Source organism: Lampetra planeri, chromosome 2 (genome assembly GCF_965212315.1).
Source record: "Lampetra planeri chromosome 2, kcLamPlan1.2.h2, whole genome shotgun sequence".
NCBI lineage: Eukaryota > Metazoa > Chordata > Hyperoartia > Petromyzontiformes > Petromyzontidae > Lampetra > Lampetra planeri.
The window spans coordinates 22,085,574-22,104,499 of NC_136108.1; the positions used below are offsets into that span (position 1 = coordinate 22,085,574).

General features: G+C 49.6%; 1 protein-coding gene across 5 annotated transcripts in view; it reads right to left on the reverse strand.

Moving 5' to 3' along the window:
• Positions 1 to 18,926, reverse strand: part of LOC144729830 (protein mono-ADP-ribosyltransferase PARP14-like) — a 117,051-nt gene that overhangs the window by 22,459 nt on the left and 75,666 nt on the right. For 4 of the 5 annotated variants that reach the window (XM_078610363.1, XM_078610348.1, XM_078610364.1 and 1 more), the window contains 2 exons: positions 15,384 to 15,533; positions 2,017 to 2,193 (listed from right to left, as the gene is read on the reverse strand). In XM_078610363.1, the coding sequence (XP_078466489.1) occupies positions 2,017 to 2,193; positions 15,384 to 15,533 (327 nt within the window). Of the gene's footprint in view, positions 1 to 2,016; positions 2,194 to 15,383; positions 15,534 to 18,926 lie in introns of those variants that run through there. The other variant, XM_078610366.1, reaches the window with a different exon arrangement.

An 18,926-nucleotide genomic window follows, 5' to 3' on the forward strand; every position in this document is an offset into this window, starting at 1 on the left:
TCCAGCTTGCGGGCCGATCGCAGAGGCGAACGACCCCCCGACCTCCAGTCCCCCGGTCGTCCCGTGGTGAACGCCTCCTCTCGTGGGCTGACAACCCGGGGTTCGGTGACCACCGGGCCCGGAGCTGAGGCCACGGCAGCGTTGCAGACAACCCCCTGTTTACATTGAAGGACCTCGTGCGCCTGTATACTTGTTGCGACCCGCAAGGAAGAAATATCGATCTCGTCGGCCGTGTTGATGGGGACCCCCAGGTCCTGCGCCAACTTGAGCAGTTGCTCCAAGACCATCGCGTCCTGGCCCTCCTCGTCCATACGAGGGAACACGGCGTCGGCGAGAGCCAGCAAGGCCGTCCGGTAGGCGAGCACGGTCTCCGTGTCTGCCTTCCGCCTTGCGTAGAAATGATGGCGACACGCCGAGGGAGGTCCGTAGACCTTGGCCATGAGACCCAATGCGGCCTTAAGCGTGGAGCGGTCCGACCTCCGTGCTGACGTGAAGGCCGCGAGCGCGTTGTCGTCCAACATAGCAGGCAGTGCCCGCAGCGCCGTAGCGTCGGACCAGGCGGACATCTCCTGATGCGCCAGAAATCTGCGCTGGAATTGGGCCCAGTCCCCGCCATCCGCCTTGAAGGCTGACAATGTTGGAAGGCGCTGTTGAAAGATGAAGGCGTCCTCTGCCTCGTGGTTCCTCTCCGCCGCTCCGTCGGTGTGCGAGATGGCGGCCCCAATGGCGGGTGTCTGATGGCGGTCCGCAGCGCGCGTCGATGACGTAAGCGGGCGCGCTTGGAGAACCGCCGCCACGTGGTGCTCGCCGTTCCCGCCAAAAGATGGCCGCGCAGTAGAAAGGGCGGGAATCCCCCAGTCATTTTGGCGGGAATCCCCGGGGCGACCTTGTTGAAAGTCCGCCGACGTCCCCGCTCCTCCCGACGTGCTGATCTCCGCCAGGATGGACGCGGCGGCGAGCAGCAGCTCCGCCAGACGGGAGTGCGCCTCGCGGAGCACGGCTTCGGTCCCCAATCGCTCGTCCGGCGCCCTCGGCGGATCCTGCGGCGTCGGCATTTCTTCTTCCTCACCCCCCGATGCCAGCTGGCCCGAGTTGTCAAGGTTATCCTCGCGGTCAATCTCGTGAGTCCGACGGGTCTTCCTTGTATCCATGCTTGGAAGACTGTTTCACTTCTGACGCCAGTTGAAGTATTGAATGATGGCAGGAAACTCCTTGACGGGTAACACACTTTTTATTAAATCTTGACTTGTCACTATACAACGAGTGGTCTCTATTCCTCAGACTACACACACTTCACTTGACTCGTGTAGCTTCTATTCCTCCGGCTACACACACTGCACTTGACTCCGTAACGTCCGTGAAGCCTACAGGCCCACCCCGGCTTGGGCGTGGGCCACAACCTCCGAGTCCCACGAGCCGGCTCTCTCACGGACGTTCGGCTCCGGGTCCCAGGGTTCCGCCTCTTCCTCCGTCTTCCGTCTTCGCTGGTACTCTCCCCCCGTGCGCCTGTGCGCATCCCCTTATATAGTCCCCGCTCACGGGAGACGGAGTGTATGCGGACCTCGACGTGAGCATCGCTCCTTAGTTGACCAATCACGCCGCGCTGTTCCTACGATCCGTTTTCCCCAGCGCGTGTTACCACTACACAACCAATCACGCCGCGCTGCCACACGATCACTCCCTCTCAAGCGCATCACCGGCACACAGCCAATCACCACCACACAACCCATGACCCCGCGCTGACCCCTGATCCCCCACCGTCAGCGCGCGTCACCAACACACACAGCCAATCCCTACGTGCTGACACACGATCCCTACCCCAGCGCGTATCACCACTACACATGTAAACTATAGACATTTCTTGTTTGTGTCAACCACTGTGAAAAAAATCTGTTTCAAACACATTTGGGAATATTTTTTTAATTATAGAAACTCTCTTAACATCCGACTTGCTTATTTGATATGAACCATGCATTTCTCAAATTCACACATATTACAATCATAATAAATGCCTACCTGTTCCAATCAATGGCATGGAGATAGATGTCATCCCTTGATCTTCCAATTTTAACAGAGTATTACTAAATACTCGGGAAAGTTCATCCTGTGTACATCCTTTGTTAACACGAATGTAATAGTTGCATTGAAGATTTCCAGGGCCAGTGAGCAGTGCAACATAGTCAATGTATGGCACTGTTCAAAAGACAACATAATTGTATAAGCAAATTAAACATGTTCATATAGTAAAATAAGAAACAATCTTAAATCATTACAACAAAATCAAAATTGCATTATTTGGATTTATAAATATTAAAAAGCAACCAAGTCTCAAAATTCTGAAAGAAATAGTCGGAAAAATGCATGCACAGAGTATTATATGCTGACTTAAAGCTTTCGTGACTGCAGGAATTCATATTCTTTGGGTTTTTCGGTAAAGTCACGTAGATAGTTTCAAAGAAAATAAAAAAACGACGACGTTTCGATCGCAACACAAGCGGTCATCATCAGGAAAATTATATATCTCTTCGGAATTCAATTGATTACCAGGCACCTCTACCACCCGACACAGCCTGTAAGGCTTGTCACATAAACAACGCACCAATTATTTACTACTTCAGCCCACCGGTGTGTTGGAGAGTAAATCCACAACATTTACAATTTGAATACGACGTTTCGCTGGTAATTACATCCAGCATCATCGGGCGATTTGCCAGAATAGTGAAGCCATCCACCTGCTTCCGGTCTTACATAGAGCAAGAAGACGTCATTACTGAACCCATCAGGTGCAGAGATCAGAGGCAGAGGAGGGGGAGGTATTGTAATTATTATCTTTCTTCTTTCTTATATATAAAAGTCTCCGTGCGCTCGCGCTTGCGGGAGATTTGGCTCTCGGACGGTGGGGGTTAAGACCGAAATAATTTGCCAGCGGCACGCCCTAATCCCCGTGGTGGGAATAGGCTATTCCGTTTTCCCATCCGTAAACTTTTAAGTTGTTTAATTAACACATTTGTGCCGTTTCTATTATTCATTATTTATTTATTGCACGACATCGACCGTACCAAGCAACACCAATTGTGTGGGGGGGGGGGCGGACCCTGCCAAGTGATGTGCCTTCGCTCCAGCTCACGGGGGACATTTTCTTTTACGCGTTTTACAGCCAACACATACACACATCATGCTGCGGATATTTATTCACAGTGTCATGTCCTCTTCGCCCCCCCCAACACGATTCGTCCAGTTTATACTACAGACTCCGTAGATAATAATATTTTACTGCTTACATCGTATTATTCTTGCACGGGCAGGGGATGCTGGGGAGGGGGGTAGCGGCCCAGCCCCTAGCCTGGCAACGTGCCAACTATGCTGCCTCGCCAATGTAGGCCAGGACGGGGCTGCGCATGGCACAAGGCCTCAACACGCCTATGGTAAGTACAAGTTTCCTTGCTTTTTACACTAACAACTCAAGTCCATTGTTTACTATTGTTAAACACATTAGTTGACAAACATTACAATAATAATGTGTGTGTGCAGATAAAAACTCAGCTTCATTGTTCAACATTATGAAACAAGTTCACAGATGTTACAATAATTATGTTTTTGTGAAGATAACAACTCAGGTTCATTGTTTACCATTATGAAACAAGTTGACATGTTACAATAATTATGTTTGTGTACACAAAACTCTTTTCGGATTTTTGGGTTGCTCAATTTCCCCTTTTTTTGCTGCGCTTTTATAACGCTGCCACTCTCTGCCAGTCTGTGATTTCTGCTTATTTCTTAAATGCAATTCTATTGTTTCCATCGCTCACGTCACGCTATTTACTCATACGTAGTACTGCGATACTGATAGCTGTGCCATCATCGGGGAATGCTGTGCCCGTCGATGTGTTTGTGTGTGAGTCCATGTGTGTGTCTTTGAGTCCATATGTGTGTGCGTGTAGAGCCATGCATGTCTTTAACTCCATGTGGGTGTCTTTTTCGAATGGACACCTTCAAAGTGTTTATGTGTGTGTGTTAGTCCATGTGTGTGTGTCAGTCGTGGAATGTTCGAACGCTCACTGCGGAGGAGAGGCTGCCACTCCTTTGTCGGGAGCTGGACCGGTACCACCTGGATCTCTGTGGTATTCAGGAGGTCCGGTGGACCGGCTCTGGCTCCTGCCACCATGAGGGGTGGACAGTCCTCCACTCGGGGCAGGAGACTGCCAAAAAACAGGGTGTGGCTCTTCTTCTGAACAAAAGAATGAAGGGGGCGTGGGAGCGTGGCGGTGAGGTGTGGGAAATTGTAAGCCCCAGGCTACTTTGGGCTCGCCTTCCCATCAACCAGAGGCGAGGAGTGGTGGTCGTGGATACTTATGCCCCCACCGAAGACGAACATCCCTGGAGGGATGCAGGCAAGGCCGATGAGTCAGATGCCTTCTATGACCTCCTGTCACAGGTGCTGGCTAAAGTGGCCACTCGGGACAGAGTCATCTTGTTGGGTGACTTCAATGCCCGAGTTGGTCATGATGCTGGCATCTGGTCTGGAGTGATTGGAAGGCATGGGCCAGATCAGCTCAATAACAACGGTAGGAGGCTGCTAGATTTTTGTGCAGCCCATGGGCTTATAATTATCAACACGCTCTTCCGGCATCGGCGCATCCACACAACATCATGGATGCATGCCGGGTCCAAGCAAGAACATCTGCTGGACTACATAGTGACGGACCAGCGGATGCGAGCCCATGTCCTTGACACCAGGACCTATCGTGGACCTGATCTGCCCTCTGACCATCAACTAGTCATCTGTAAGATGCACCTGCCATTCTTCCACTCCGGTGGTGGGTGTACACCCAGGACCCCATTCCAACCAAAAGTGGCCTGGTCTCAGTTAGCTGATGAAAGTTGCAAACGAGAATTTCATCATCGCTTGCAGCTGGGGTTGGCATCGTCCCCCACTCCACCTGATGTCGAGGGTAAATAGGCGAGGTTTAAGACTGTGACTCATGCAGCTGCAATGGCTGCTTTGGGTACGCGGTCCAGACCTCCCCAGAAACCCTGGCTGACAGAGGAGGTGTTCAGGTTAATTGAGAAAAAGCGACAGGCCCACTCTCATCGGCTACAGCATCCCACGTCAGAGAATGAGGAGGTTTACCACAGCCTTCGCTCGGAGGTTCGGAGAGCCATAAGGCGCTGCAAGTATGGGTGGTGGTCGCGGGTTGCTGAGGAGATGGAGTCTGCCTCAGTGGCCCGCGATCACAAATCACTATTTAACTCCATCAAAAAAGTAACCTGCAGCGCCACACCTATTACCATCATTAGGGGGAAAAACGGTCATCCAATCTCCGACCCCCAGGAACAGGTTTGCAGATTTGCTGAGCATTTCTGTGAGGTCCTGGGGGAGGGAAAATCTCTCAGCCAGGAATACATCATGGCACAAAGTGGGGATAACCCTGCTGAGGCTGCGGTACCTCAAATATTGGAAGAGATCACCCACTGTGAGTGGCTGGCTGAGGTGCCATCTGTTGAGGAAGTACTGAAGGCAATCCTGAGTCTGAGACCAGGAAAGGCACCGGGCAGAGATGATCTCCCAAGCGAAATGCTGAGGGAGGGTGGCGTTTGTGCACAGACTGCCCTATATGACATCATAACAACAGTCTGGACCACTGGACGGGTACCGCAGGATTGGAAGGATGCCCTGGTGGTCCCCCTCTTTAAGAAGGGGGACCGCACAGACTGTAAGAACTACAGGGGCATCTCACTCCTCAGTGTGCCGGGAAAGGCCCTGGCAAGGATTATTCAACATGGCCTTGCTAGGCACGCTGAGGAGAGGCTTGCGGAACCCCAATGCGGTTTCAGGAAAGGGCGGTCCTGCACAGATGCCATATTTTCTGTCCGTCTGCTACAGCAGAGGTGTAGGGAATTCCAACAAGACCTACATCTCTGCTTTATTGACCTGGTCAAGGCCTATGATACCATCAGTAGGCCTGGACTCTGGGTTGTTCTTCGTGCTTTCGGAGTCCCTGACCCTCTGCCCACGATCATTAAGGACCTTCATGATGGTGAGCGGGCCCGGGTAAAACTACGTGGCCGGGAGTCGGAGCCTTTCCCTGTACACCTTGGGGTGCGACAGGGATGTCCTCTGGCTCCCACATTATTTAACATCTATTTCGACTGCGTAGTTCGTGAAGCCTTCAATAGCTGTACCGGGGGAATTTCCATTTGGTACAGATATAATGGGAGGCTGATCGACGCCCGGGTGCGATCAAGGGATGGCTCCCTATTGGTCAACCACGTTATGTATGCCGATGATTTGGTAATAGCTGCTCATTCAGAAGAGGAGTTGGAGACGCTGCTGCTGAGACTGGAGCGTGCCACTAAGAGGTGGGGCCTTACCATCAGCCCCACCAAAACTAAGCACCTGCCTGGGATTTTGTACCATCGGACACTCCACACCCACAACTCCCAATCGGTGATGGGGAAGTTGTGGAGAGAGTGGAGAGTTTCCCATACCGGGGCAGTGTGCTTATGACCGGCTCCAGTTTATCAGCAGAAGTCTCACTCCGAATCAGTCGAGCGGCAATATCTTTTCATTGGTTGCGTAACACTGTGTGGAAGCTACCTGGTCTGTCACTCCGCACGAAGCTTCATGTCTTCTCGGCCACGGTCATTCCCTCCCTTCTCTACGCTTGCGAAACGTGGACCCCCCTAATGGAGCATCTTCGCCGGTTGGAAACATTTAGGCTGGCCTGCCTACGATCCATCCTGGGTTTAACCAGGCTGGATTCTGTGAGGAGCTCACAAATCCTTGAAAGATCTGGGCAAAGTCCCATCGGTGAGCTCCTCCGGCAGGCAAGGCTGCGTTGGCTGGGTCATGTAGCCCGCATGCCCAGTCACCGCATGCCTAAACAGCTTTTGTTCGGCCGGATCGAGGGGGCTAAACGGGCGCGGCATGGGCTAGAGAAGAGATGGAGTGATGTGGTACAGGAGGACGTGGAGCTGAGTGGACTTGCCGATGACTGGTACCAGCGGTGTCAAGATCGGCCTCAGTAGAGGAGGCTCGTGAAGGACGCTACTGGGCAGTTGGAGGCAGTCGCCCTCCAACAACAACGGAGGGCGGAGGAGCGACGCTCACAACAACGAGCGGAGCGCCGGGTAGCTAAAGCACTGCAAGTTGGTACAGTAGCGGGCACAGGTGGTGCATCAGCCAGTCATCTCGGTCATCTTGGTCAGTCGACCCGTGGCACCTGCTGGGTCTGCCCCGTGACCTCCTGTCAGCGGGCGTTCGACACTTCACGTGGCCTCAAGGTGCACTTGACCTGGCACAAGCGTCGTGGTGATGTCACCGCCACTTAGTGGCGAATGGCGGTTGTTGGTGTTGATGTGTGTGTGTCGCTGTATGTGTGTACGTCGATATGTGTGTGTAACTCCATGTGTGCGTATCTCAAGTTCATGTCTATGTGTGTGTGAGTCCATATGTGTGTGTGTCTGTAAGTCGATGTGTTTGTATGTCAGTCCATATGTGTTTGTGTGTGTCTCAGTCCATGTGCGTGGGTGTTAGTCGCTGTGTGTGCATGCCTCCATGTTAGTCAGTGTAACTCCATTTATTTGCGTGTCTGTAGGTCCATGTGTGCATCTTAGTCCATGCGTGTGCTTTATTGACCTGCTCAAGGCCTATGATACCATCAGTAGGCCTGGCCTCTGGGTTGCTCTTCGTGCTTTCCGAGTCCCGAACCCACTCATCACCATCCTTAAGGACCTTCATGATGGTGAGCGGCCCCGCGTCTTAACTACGTGACCGTGAGTCAGAGCCATTCCCTTTACACCTTGGGGTGTAACAGGGATGTTCCTCTGGCTCCCACATTGGGCCACGTAGTTCGTCGAGCCTTCAATGCCTGTTCCGGAAGAATTCCCATCTGCTACAGATACAATGGGAGGCTGATCGATGCCCGGGTGCGGTCAAGGGATGGCTCCCTATTGCTCAACCACGTTATGTATGCCGATGATCTGCTAATGGCTGCTCACTTGGAGGAGGAGTTTGAGGTGCTGCTGCACCTGGAGCTTGCCACCAACAGGTGGCGCCTTACCATCAGCCCATCCAAAGCTAAGCACCTGCCTGGCTATGTTTGTACCATCGGACACTCCACCCCCACAACTCCCAATTGGTCATGGGGAAGTTGTGGAGACAGTGGAGAGTTTCCCTGGACAGTGTGCTAATGACCGGCTCCGGTTTAACAGCAGAGGTCTCACTCCGAATCAGTCGAGCTGCAGTATCTTTTCATTGGCTGCGTAACGCTGTGTGGAAGCTACCTGGTCTATCACTCCGTACGAAGCTTGAGGTCTTCTCGCCCATGGCCATTCCCTCCCTTTTCTACGCTTGCGAAACTTGGACCCGACTAATGGAACATCTTCGCCGGTTAGAAACATTTAGGCTGGCCTGCCTACGATCCATCCTGGGGTTAACCAGGCTGCATTGTGTCAGGAGCTCACAAATCCTTGAAAGATGTGGACAAAATCCCATCGGTGACCTCCGGCAGGCAAGGCTGCATTGCCTCAGTCATGTAGCCCGCATGGCCAGCCACCGCATGCCTAAACAGCTTTTGTTTCGCCGGATCGAGGGGGCTAAACGGGCGCGGCACGGGCTGGAGAAGACATGGAGTGATGTGCTACAGGAGGACTTGGAGCTGAGTCCACTTGCGGATGACTGGTACCAGCCGTGTCAAGATCGGCCACTATAGAGGAGGCTCCTGAAGGACGCTACTGGCCAGTTGGAGGCAGACACCCTCCAACAACAACGGAGGGTGGAGGAGCGACACTCACAACAACGAGCGGAGCGCCGGGTGGCTAAAGCACAGAAAGTTGCCACAGTAGGGGCCACAGGTGGTGCATCAGCCAGTCGTCTCAGTCAGTCGACCTGTGCCATCTGGGTTTGCCCCGTGACCTCTTGCCAGCGGGCGTTCGACACTTCACGTGGCCTCAAGGTGCACATAGCCTGGCACAAGTGTTGTTGTGACGTCACCGCCACTTAGTGGCGAATGGCGGTTGTTGTTGTTCAGTCTATGTTTGTATGTGTGAGTCTATTTGTGCGTGTAACTCTACGTGTGTGTATCAATGGATTTGCGTGTGTAACTACATGTGTCTGCCTTTTTCGCACGGGCAACGCCGGGTACTAACCGCTAGTTCCTAATATAATGAGCCAAGAATGTATGTGTGTAACGCGCGTGACATCACTCCACGTCGACCAGCCCTCATTAATACTCATGAACGGGTGACGTCATTCCGCATGAAGAAGGTGGGGCGGAAACGAAAATTTGTTTACGCAAATTAGCTTTAAATTGAACCTTTCTTTATGGAAAGTAAAGCTAATGAAGAAATCAACGCAACAACGAATATAACGAGCCAAACAAGGCTGTGTGTATTTCCCGCGCATGACGTCATTACACATGCGCCCCCCCCCCCTCATTATTATTCATGTGTGCCTGTATTTTAAGACTAACGCAGAAGGTCGAGCGGCTATGAAAGTTCGCTTTCGATTTTAGGTATCTTTATAGAAAGTGAAGGCAATAAATAATTATACGTTGCATCACAGTGCATTTGGTGTCTTTATTTATTTCATCGGCATGTCAAACTTAACGTAAGTCTACTTTACGCTTCCAAATTATGCTACAATAAACATTTCTCTGCTACTTTGCAGGCATTGTGTCGAATTCCAATTGTTTTCAACCCCAGCGAGCAAAAGCAAAAGATAGGTAAGTATCAGAGCAGTGAATTTAAAGGAATTGAAGGTCCGTTAAATACAGTGCTACTGTGACATTACGTCATGTGTTTTATGACTTAGTTGCGTGCAACAAACACTGCCATTAATACAGTGCTACAGTGAAATGCAGTAAAGTGTTTGATGACATTCTTTGTTTAAATATTCCCTGCCATTACATTTAGATAAGATATAATTATACTCTGATCAATTTATTCGTAACTCTAATGCTTCTCTTTGGTCTTCTTTATTTGCTAAGTTACTTCAGATAGTATCAGCACTCCACTTTATTCACTCTTCGCTATCAAGCATTCATCGGATAATATACATTTGTCAGTTAACAGTCTCAGGATATATGATTTGAAAACTGCTAAAGTGAATTTATGGGTATTTTTCAGAATATACAGCCACATAGATTGTTTGCCTTTGCCTATTGTGGTACATTTTTAACCAATTTTAATGCTTATTTTGCCTCTGTTAGCTAAAATTGCCCCCTCTGCAGATCACACTGCCCCTATACAGTGTCTAAAAAGCGCAAGGCAACCTTTTTCGCAGTGTTCCAGCTGCTGGAGCACGTTGAGTGTCGTAAGATCTAAATACGTCAGCCCAGGATTGCCAAACACGATGGAGGACGAAGATCCTGCAGCTAAGAAACGCCGTTTGCAAAGAGGAAGACAGCAGAGATGGAGAGCTCGCCAGACCCAAGACACTTTGGACAAAATGTACAATCACAATAAAACGTTAATTTACATCTTAAATCTTGATTTGAAGCTTTCGTGACTGCAGGAATCCATACACTTTGATTCTTTCGGTAAAATCACGTAGTTAGAAATAAAATAAAACAAATCACGACGTTTCGATCGCAACACAAGTGAAAAAACTCGGGGTTTTTTCGAGTTAATTTCCCCATGCATGCCCAGCGTTTGGCATTGCTGCTGCATTGGCATTGTTGCTGCATTGGCAACCCCCCACCTCTCTCTCCCCCTAGCTCTCCCGTCGCCTCCGCAGATCTTACTCTGCCCCCCCCCCCCCATCTTTAGCCCCACCCATGTACCCTACCTATATAGTCTATATAACCTCGTGCCACGGCAGCTCTCTCGCCTTCTTCAGCAGTTTTTTCTTGCTGTGGTTGTCCAACCTGATGACGATTGCATGTGTTGCGATCGAAACGTCGTGATTTGTTTCATTTTATTTTATTTCTAACTACGTGACTTTACTGAAAGAACCAAAGAGTATACATCTTAAATATTACAGCTTCCGTCCTAGGACGGGCTAACAGGCTAGTATAAAATATTATTAATCAGTTAATTAGCATATGTTTCCTCTATAAGGAATGCAGTTTAGAGACGTATTACTTAATAATATGCTTCCAGGCCACACTAAGCCTGTAGCTGTCAGAGCGGTTATAATTATTTGTATTTCTTTCGAATACTTATGCGATCGAAACCAAAAACTTTTATTGTGAATAATATTGGTCGCAAAAGCCTACGTGTTAAATTGATTGCCAGCTATGCATAGATACCATCAGTGGAATAAATACATGAAAGAGAGCTTAAATTTTGAAGGCACTTGAGTCAGCCAGCCAAAATTCAGGGGTCACCTTTGTTAAAAAATATATATATAAAAGAACACTGTTCACGTGCGAATTAAGCTGAGAGCAGTAGAATATGATTCTTCGCAGTCGATCCTTTAACTCAAAACATGTGTTTAAATTATTGAAAAAAATTATAAAAAAATTATAAAAAAAATACAAGAGCGAAAAGTAATTGCCAAACATGGTGTACTGATGCAATCAGTGAACTAATGCGAATTCTCTTTGTTTATTTCACATTTACTTGGCATTTATTTTACATATTCTTCAAACCTGCCAAATATATAGGCTGCCACATTCAGTGAGCCTCTGCTAGCAGGACCGGGTTGCTGAGGTGAATCCTTTTAGTGCTCGTATTTCTGAACGTTTTGGCCAATTATTTGATCAATTTGACTGGCTTTCTTTACAAGTCTGTAATAGCAACACAACTCTAAAGTAAAATTTCGTTCATATTGCGATATCTTTATGAGAGTTGATGTGTCCGCCCCCACCCTTTACGGACAGACGGACAAATAAACTGATGGAGATTAATATTCTAAATACTATACCATTCTTGTAGTAAGAATGTTGTCGGTTTCAAGCTCAGCAGAAAATGTCCTGAGCCTTCCACATCTATTGAGCCTCAGCCTTTGCTTTATGAGTGATGGTGACTTGGCTTAAAGCAATTCGGAGTGATTAATTTAAGTTACTAAGTGTTAATTAAATGTAAGCATTACGTGTTAATGAAATGCAAATCTGATACAATCGAGGAATAGTTTATTATTTATTTGTAATATGCTGTACATCCCCCATAAAAAAAAGCCTCTCCTGTCAATTAGTCTGGCTTCAACAGGTGTATGGTACTGTTATGTGATTATTTTGTTCACGTGACAACTTTATTATTTGGTGGAGGAGGTTTACGACACACATTTTATGTATGCGATCGGGCCTAAAAAGAAAATCAACAATGAATCAAACATATTGTGGGTTGGGATGCAGCGGTGGTGCATTAGTTATTGCAATGCACTCCCGTTGCACGTACATCCTATTGGTTCCATTCCAGTTTTCAAATCACACTTAATAAAATTGTTGTTGCTGCTTATTGTTCACGTGTGATGGAGCTTCGTCATGTCCAGCCTTTTTGGGGCGATGTTTGCATGGATTATGCTGTGGAGAATTAACTCTTGTTGTTGTTGTCGCTATATTGTTATTCTCTGGAACTTCCACTGATGTTGGGCGTTTGCTGCCACCCCGCCTGGTTCGTGTTGCGTGTGCCTCCGTGTCAAAGATTGCCTTTGATTTTGTTTCTCTGTAGTCTCGTGCTATTTTTTGATCTCATAGTGGTTTGTTCATTCGTTCTCTTGGCAAGCCGGTACCTTTCAATCGTGTCAGGAGACATTTTTCTGAGCAAAGCTCGGAAAGTCTCCTTCAACTTGACAGCTTCCCTCACCACTGGTATCCACCAGCGGGTTCCTAGGGTTGCCGCCATGACTGGCACCAATTGCCTTCAGGCCACAGCTTTTCGCAGCTGCATCGACAATCGAGGTCCTGAACATTGTCCACTCATACACTCAATGTCCATGACTTCCGCTGGAGTGTAGGAGAAGTTTTCCCAGAGGTGGCAGTTTAAATCTTTCTGCATTGGGTCTTCCGCCAGCCGTTCCCAGAAAACCCACACTATTCGTTTGGGCCTTGCATGTCTATCTGGTCGGTGCTCCAAGCATCGGATCCAATTTGCCACCAGGTGGTGATCAGATGATAGTTCTGCCCTCCCCTCACCTGAGTGTCCAGAACATACGGCCTTAGGTCCGATGATATAATTATTAAGTAAATCATTGTCCTTCGGCCCAAGGTGCTCTAGTACCAAGTACACTTAAGAGCATCCTTGTGTTCGAACATGGTGTTTGTTATTGATATTCTGTGACACGTGTAGAATTTCAATTACATCTCACCATTCGGGCTCAGATCAGGGGAACCATTCTTCCCAAGCACGCCTCTCCAGGTATCTCCATCGTTTCCCACGTGAGCGTTGAAATTGCCCAGTAAGACTGTGGAGTCAGTAGACGGCACTCTATCGAGCACTGCACCCACTCTATCCAAGAAGGCCGAATACTTTGAACTGCTGTTTGGTGCATAAGCACAAACAACAGTCTTCCTTTCTGAGACCCGAAATCTCATTGAAGCGACCCTCTCATCCACTGGGACAAACTCCAACTGAACAGCACCCAGCCGGAGGCGTTTGAGTATCCCCATACCCGTTTAATATGTAGGCTTTCGCGACCAATATCATCCATAATAGAGGTTTTTTGGCTTAGATTGCGTAAATATATAAATGTGTCAATTAAACCTGCCACCACCCGACACAACCAACTAGTAAGGATTGTCACGTAAACATAACATGCCAATTCATCACTAGTACAGCACACCGGTGTGTTGGAGAGCCAAGCCACAACATTTACAATCTGAGTACGACGTTTCACCCGCCTGGGGCCTCTCACCAAGGGTTAGTCCGGAATAGGAGAGAGACCACCCCCGATCGAGAAGTTTGGTTCCAGTGACAATGCTGTGTGTGGAGGCAAGACCGACTATATCTAGTCGATACGTTTCCACCTCCACTAGCTCCCGTTCCATCCCCCCCAATGACGTGACATTCCACGTCCCATTGCCAAGGTCCACTCTATTCAAGACCATCCCTTTCCCTGCCATACTCGTGTAGTATAATAGTGCTAGCAGCGGCAACTGCGGTGGACAGACAGTACACACGCCATGAGTATATACATGGGTGTGTCGGCAGGGCGGATAAACTGGGGCAAGGATCATGGAAGACCCCATATGGAAGCCCCTGGAACCTGCTAGTGGGTTCGAGAAGGGAAGCGCGGCCAGGGCGGAGCCAGGCCACGCTGGGTAGCATTAAAGCAGCTGAGAGCGGGGGCTCAGGGCTGCCGGTCCTGTGAGTGAACTCGTCTCGTCGTTGTAGTCGTTTTCGCCGCCTTCATCGTTGCCGTCTTCACTAGATATTGCGCGCCGGATAGTTGTTGGCTGTCTCGGTCAGCGCCATTCGCATTACATGGTCAGGGTTGTGTTTAGGCTAGGCTAGACGACTAGGGAGAGTGCGAGGATGAACCTGTGAAGTGTGAAGGTGTTAATAAAGAAGGTGCCTGCTGGAAACCCTTGTCTCTGAACCACCAACACTACACTAGCATCACACCTGCTCCTCACCCTTCATCCTGCAGATGGTGGGCCCACAGGATGTCGCCACATAGCCATTTTGGGCTGGGCCCAACGGGGTTACGTGGGTCACCCAGCCGCCAGGTGCTTGCTGGTGAACACCACCCCCAGGACTGGCTCCAGGGGGGTGTCCCGATATACCTTGCCGGGGTGAAGATCTCTGATTTTTATATTTCTGAACCATTCATGAGGGGCTTTTGTTTGGACCGTTAATTGTCTGGAACCTCCCCCAAGACCCGTTCGCCAAGGGAGACCCTAACAGAAGTATAATACTGCAGGCGACATAGCTGATGGTCATAAATAGTGGTTTGTAATGTTCAGTATTTAGAGATGCTATTTGCATCAATGATGCTGTACAAATACAATTATTATTACGCAAGGAATGTGGCTATTTAAACTTAATTCCATATCATGACTAACATGAACTGAAATAACCTATTGCAATATTGTTTAGTGTTATTTTTTCAATAGCACCCAAATATATTGTTTCTTCTTTTATACGATGTGTTTCAAACATAAGCAACTGATTTTTGGAAGAGTTGATGTCCAATTTCTTTAGCCATTCAAGGTGTTGGCTGTGAGCTGCTGAATGTGATTTGGTGCTGCTGCTCAATGGTCTTCATGGGTGGGCAGTCTGCAGCTGACGATGTTACTCCTCCACTATTTGTTTTACTCTGCAGCCGCAGGTGAAACAAAATTCGACATTCCCCACTAATTACCCATTACCACCACAATACCACCACCAAGGTGGACCGATTTCTGTTTTCCAGCCTCTCAGTCAGAACAGCGACCAAAGAAGCAGCTTAAGTCAATAATGATTTGATCGTGCAGAAAAGGTACTAAATATGTACTTACCTTCAATTGACCCAAGGAACGTATCAGTCCTGTTACAAGCAGCATTATCGAAATAGTCGTTTATGTTTCCATGAATTATCTCCACTGTCACTTTTCCAAACATGATCTGAAGTGATCCCTGGTGTGGTTGACTCGGATCTAGATAAGGATCTGTAAATAAAAATCATTAATATTAGGTTAATTTGAAAGGCGGCTCTTTCTGGAGAGCCGTGGCGAGCGCTGCTCTTTTCTCCTTCACGGCGTTTCTCCTCCCACATAGTAGGCATCTTCAGGCAGTGTAGATTCAGTATGAGGTTTTGCTACTTCTTATGTAAGTCGTGGTGACCCATCTCCTCTTGTGTTATAGATGTGTAGTGAGTCCAAATGAGTCGCAGACGTTGTCTTTAGGAGCAACACATTTATTAACTGTTAACACAACATACACCTAGGGTGGTGACCACTCGATTAACCATGCTAGACCGTTAACACACTCTGTTATGCGATCCCAGTCTGGACCACAAGCTGGGTCCCGGACTGCGTGGCTGGAGGCTTCCCCAGTTTGACGTGGAACTCCTTGCCTCTCCAACACGAAGAACTCCGGGCCCCTCTCATGGACCCCCTTATATTCGTCCAGGCTGGGGCTAGCTCCGCCCCTCGCCCCGCCTACCTCGATCTTTCTCTCCCTTACCCCAAGGTTCTCGAAAGCTCTTCCCAGACCATGTGACCACCATTTGGCCCCCTCCACCTGTGGCCCCATTCTGGTAACGACCCATCACGTGGCCACAGGTCAACCAGAGTAGCATCACCCGATGTCACCCTGGCTGAGCTGATGTTCTCTCAATCCCTCAAGTGGGAGCTCGCACTGCACACAGCGCGTGGTGCCATCGTGTGAACCAGCGCTATCACAAACCCCCACTAGGGTTGGTTGGTACTGCACCCCGTGTCCGGGGTGTATGCGATGATGGTGCATCTTCTGCCGTGGCCTCGCAGGTCCGGCACCACACAGTGACCTTCCCAGTCACTACATCACCACGCCCCCCCCCCCCCCCCCGTAGCACTCAGCTGTCCCGGCTGCCAACTCCCCCTTAATTAAGCAACCGATGATACATATATAAAGAACATAACGCAACGTGTACTACAACAGTAAAAGAACAACCAATTTTATACCCAAGCCCACCTGTACAAATCATACACCGAGATGAAAGGAAAAAAAAAACAAAAAAACAACACCGAACAAGCAACGAACCACAACCGCAACGTACGAGGTCCCCGCCAACATTTAAGACCCACAACGTGTAACAACGCTTGAGAGCTCGGTGGCGAGCAGGATCAGCCAAATTCTCACCACGACTCACGCGAGCGCGACAACCTATGACGGCATGGGAGTGTGCAATGTGCGGGGATCACACAACCCGATCCTTTGAGCGAGTCCGCAATGCTGGGCCTCCAGGGGGGTTGGGCTCGTCCGCCCTGGAGGGCCAGGAGGGGAATGAGCAATAGACCCGATGAAGCCGGCTCCTGACAAAGAGCAGTAGGCCGGATTGTCGGGTCATCCACATCTGGAGCACGCGAGGCCGACACGAGCGGCCGCGTGCGAGGCATCAATTGTGCAGCATCTGGGGGCGGGACGGAAACACTCTCCTGATGACCGTTGTCAACGGACACACGCTTCAGCTCGTCGGGCACACCCGACACTTGGCCGCTGCGATGAAACAAACTCGTACGGCACGATAAAAGGCTTCAAACGAGAGGGGTGCACAAACCAGCTCTGTTTACCCAACCGGATCTGGACACATTGCGGACGCACAACCCAAACAACATCAACCGGCCCTCTCCAGGATTGCAACAATTTAGGAGATGTACCCACTGGCACCTGTGGACAATGCAACCAGTCCCTGTCACCCGGCGACCAATCACACAGGGAAGCATGGGCCCACTTAAGCTGCTCGTAAGCCAACTGTCTGGCCTGGAAATTGACCTTAGAAGCTTCCCATGCCTCGGAGAGTTTTTCAAGAGTAAAACTAACGGAATACAAAATTTATGACATTTTCACGGCGGGCGCGGCCTGCAACTGCACGTCGATGGGAGGATCATATTCCCGTCCATACATCAAAAAGAAGGGAGAGTAGCCGGTGGATGTGTGAGGGGCCATCCTATAGGCGGCAAGAACCGCAGGGATGTGCAAGTCCCAATCGAGCTGTGACTCGCTGACCAGGTGACTCAACATTGAGGTCAGAGTCCTATGTAGGCGTTCGACCATGCCATCCGTCTGCGGGTGGTACGGTGACGTGCGCACCTTCTTGCTTCCCAGAAAATCGCAGACCTCACGCAGCAGTTTGGAGGAGAAGTTTTTACCTTGATCGGTCAAGAGGCGCTCGGGACCACCCTTATCCAGAACATAACAATTATGGAACGCCTCAGTCAAAGTTACAGCCGATTGGTTTGGGAGTGGCCAGACCATAGGCCAGCGTGAGAGGTACTCAATACCCACGAGCAAGTATCTGTTCCCTTGCGTAGAAGTGGGAAATGGCCTGAGAATGTCCAGGGCAACTAGTTCGTTAATGCGCGACACCTGAATGGATTGCGGCGGAGGGCAACAAGGTTTTAATTATACGCAACCTTTAAGTAAATTTTCAACGTCTGAGGCCATGGCCGGCCAGTAAAAATCCAATTTGAGCGTGGCCAATGTCTTTTACACCCCCAAATGTAATAAACGTTTATGCACAGCCCATATAACCTCGCCACGCAGGGCAGTGGAGACAACGACAGCATAACAGCCCAAACCTCTGTCCCAGCGCATGAGCAACCCGCCCTGCAGGACAACCAAGGCGACGCTTTACGGAGCCAAGTTCCCGTTGGCCTGGCTGACTCGCCATCGCAATTTAAGCAAGGACGCATCCTCTGCCTTCAGGCGTCCCCATACCTCGTAGTCCTTGCCAATTACAGCATCTCGTGTGGCAGGGACGTCTCCCGACCCGCTCATCGTGTCCGCGGCAGACGCAACGAGAGGGGGGGGGGAGGTCAATTCGGCTGGTTTATAACGACCGGAACCTGAAAAACATGCACACCCCCCGCCCGCGGACAATCGTGATAGAGCGTCGGCGTTTGTACGGCGAGAACCTCTGTGATACGTAACACGGAAGGAAAAATCCTGCAGGATTTCAAGCCAACGTGACAATTGGCTTGAGGGCTGGTTCACACGCTGCACGTATTGGAGCGAAGCGTGGTCAGAGCACACTTCGAATTGTCTACCATACAAACAGGGCCGATATTGCTGCACAAAAACAACAATGCCAAGCAATTCCTGGTGCGTAACGCATTATCGCTGCTCGGCCGGAGACAGCACCCTCCTACCATATGCAACCACGTGCTCCACGCCATTGACAACCTGTGATAATACCACACCAATGCCGGTATTACTGGCATCTGTATCCAAAACAAACAGTAACAAAAATCAGGGTAACGTAGGGGAGGGGCGTTGACAAGTATATCACGAATGGAGCGTAACGCAGCTTCCTCCTCTCTCCCAATGGAATTTTTGCCCCTTAGCTGTCAAGGATTGGA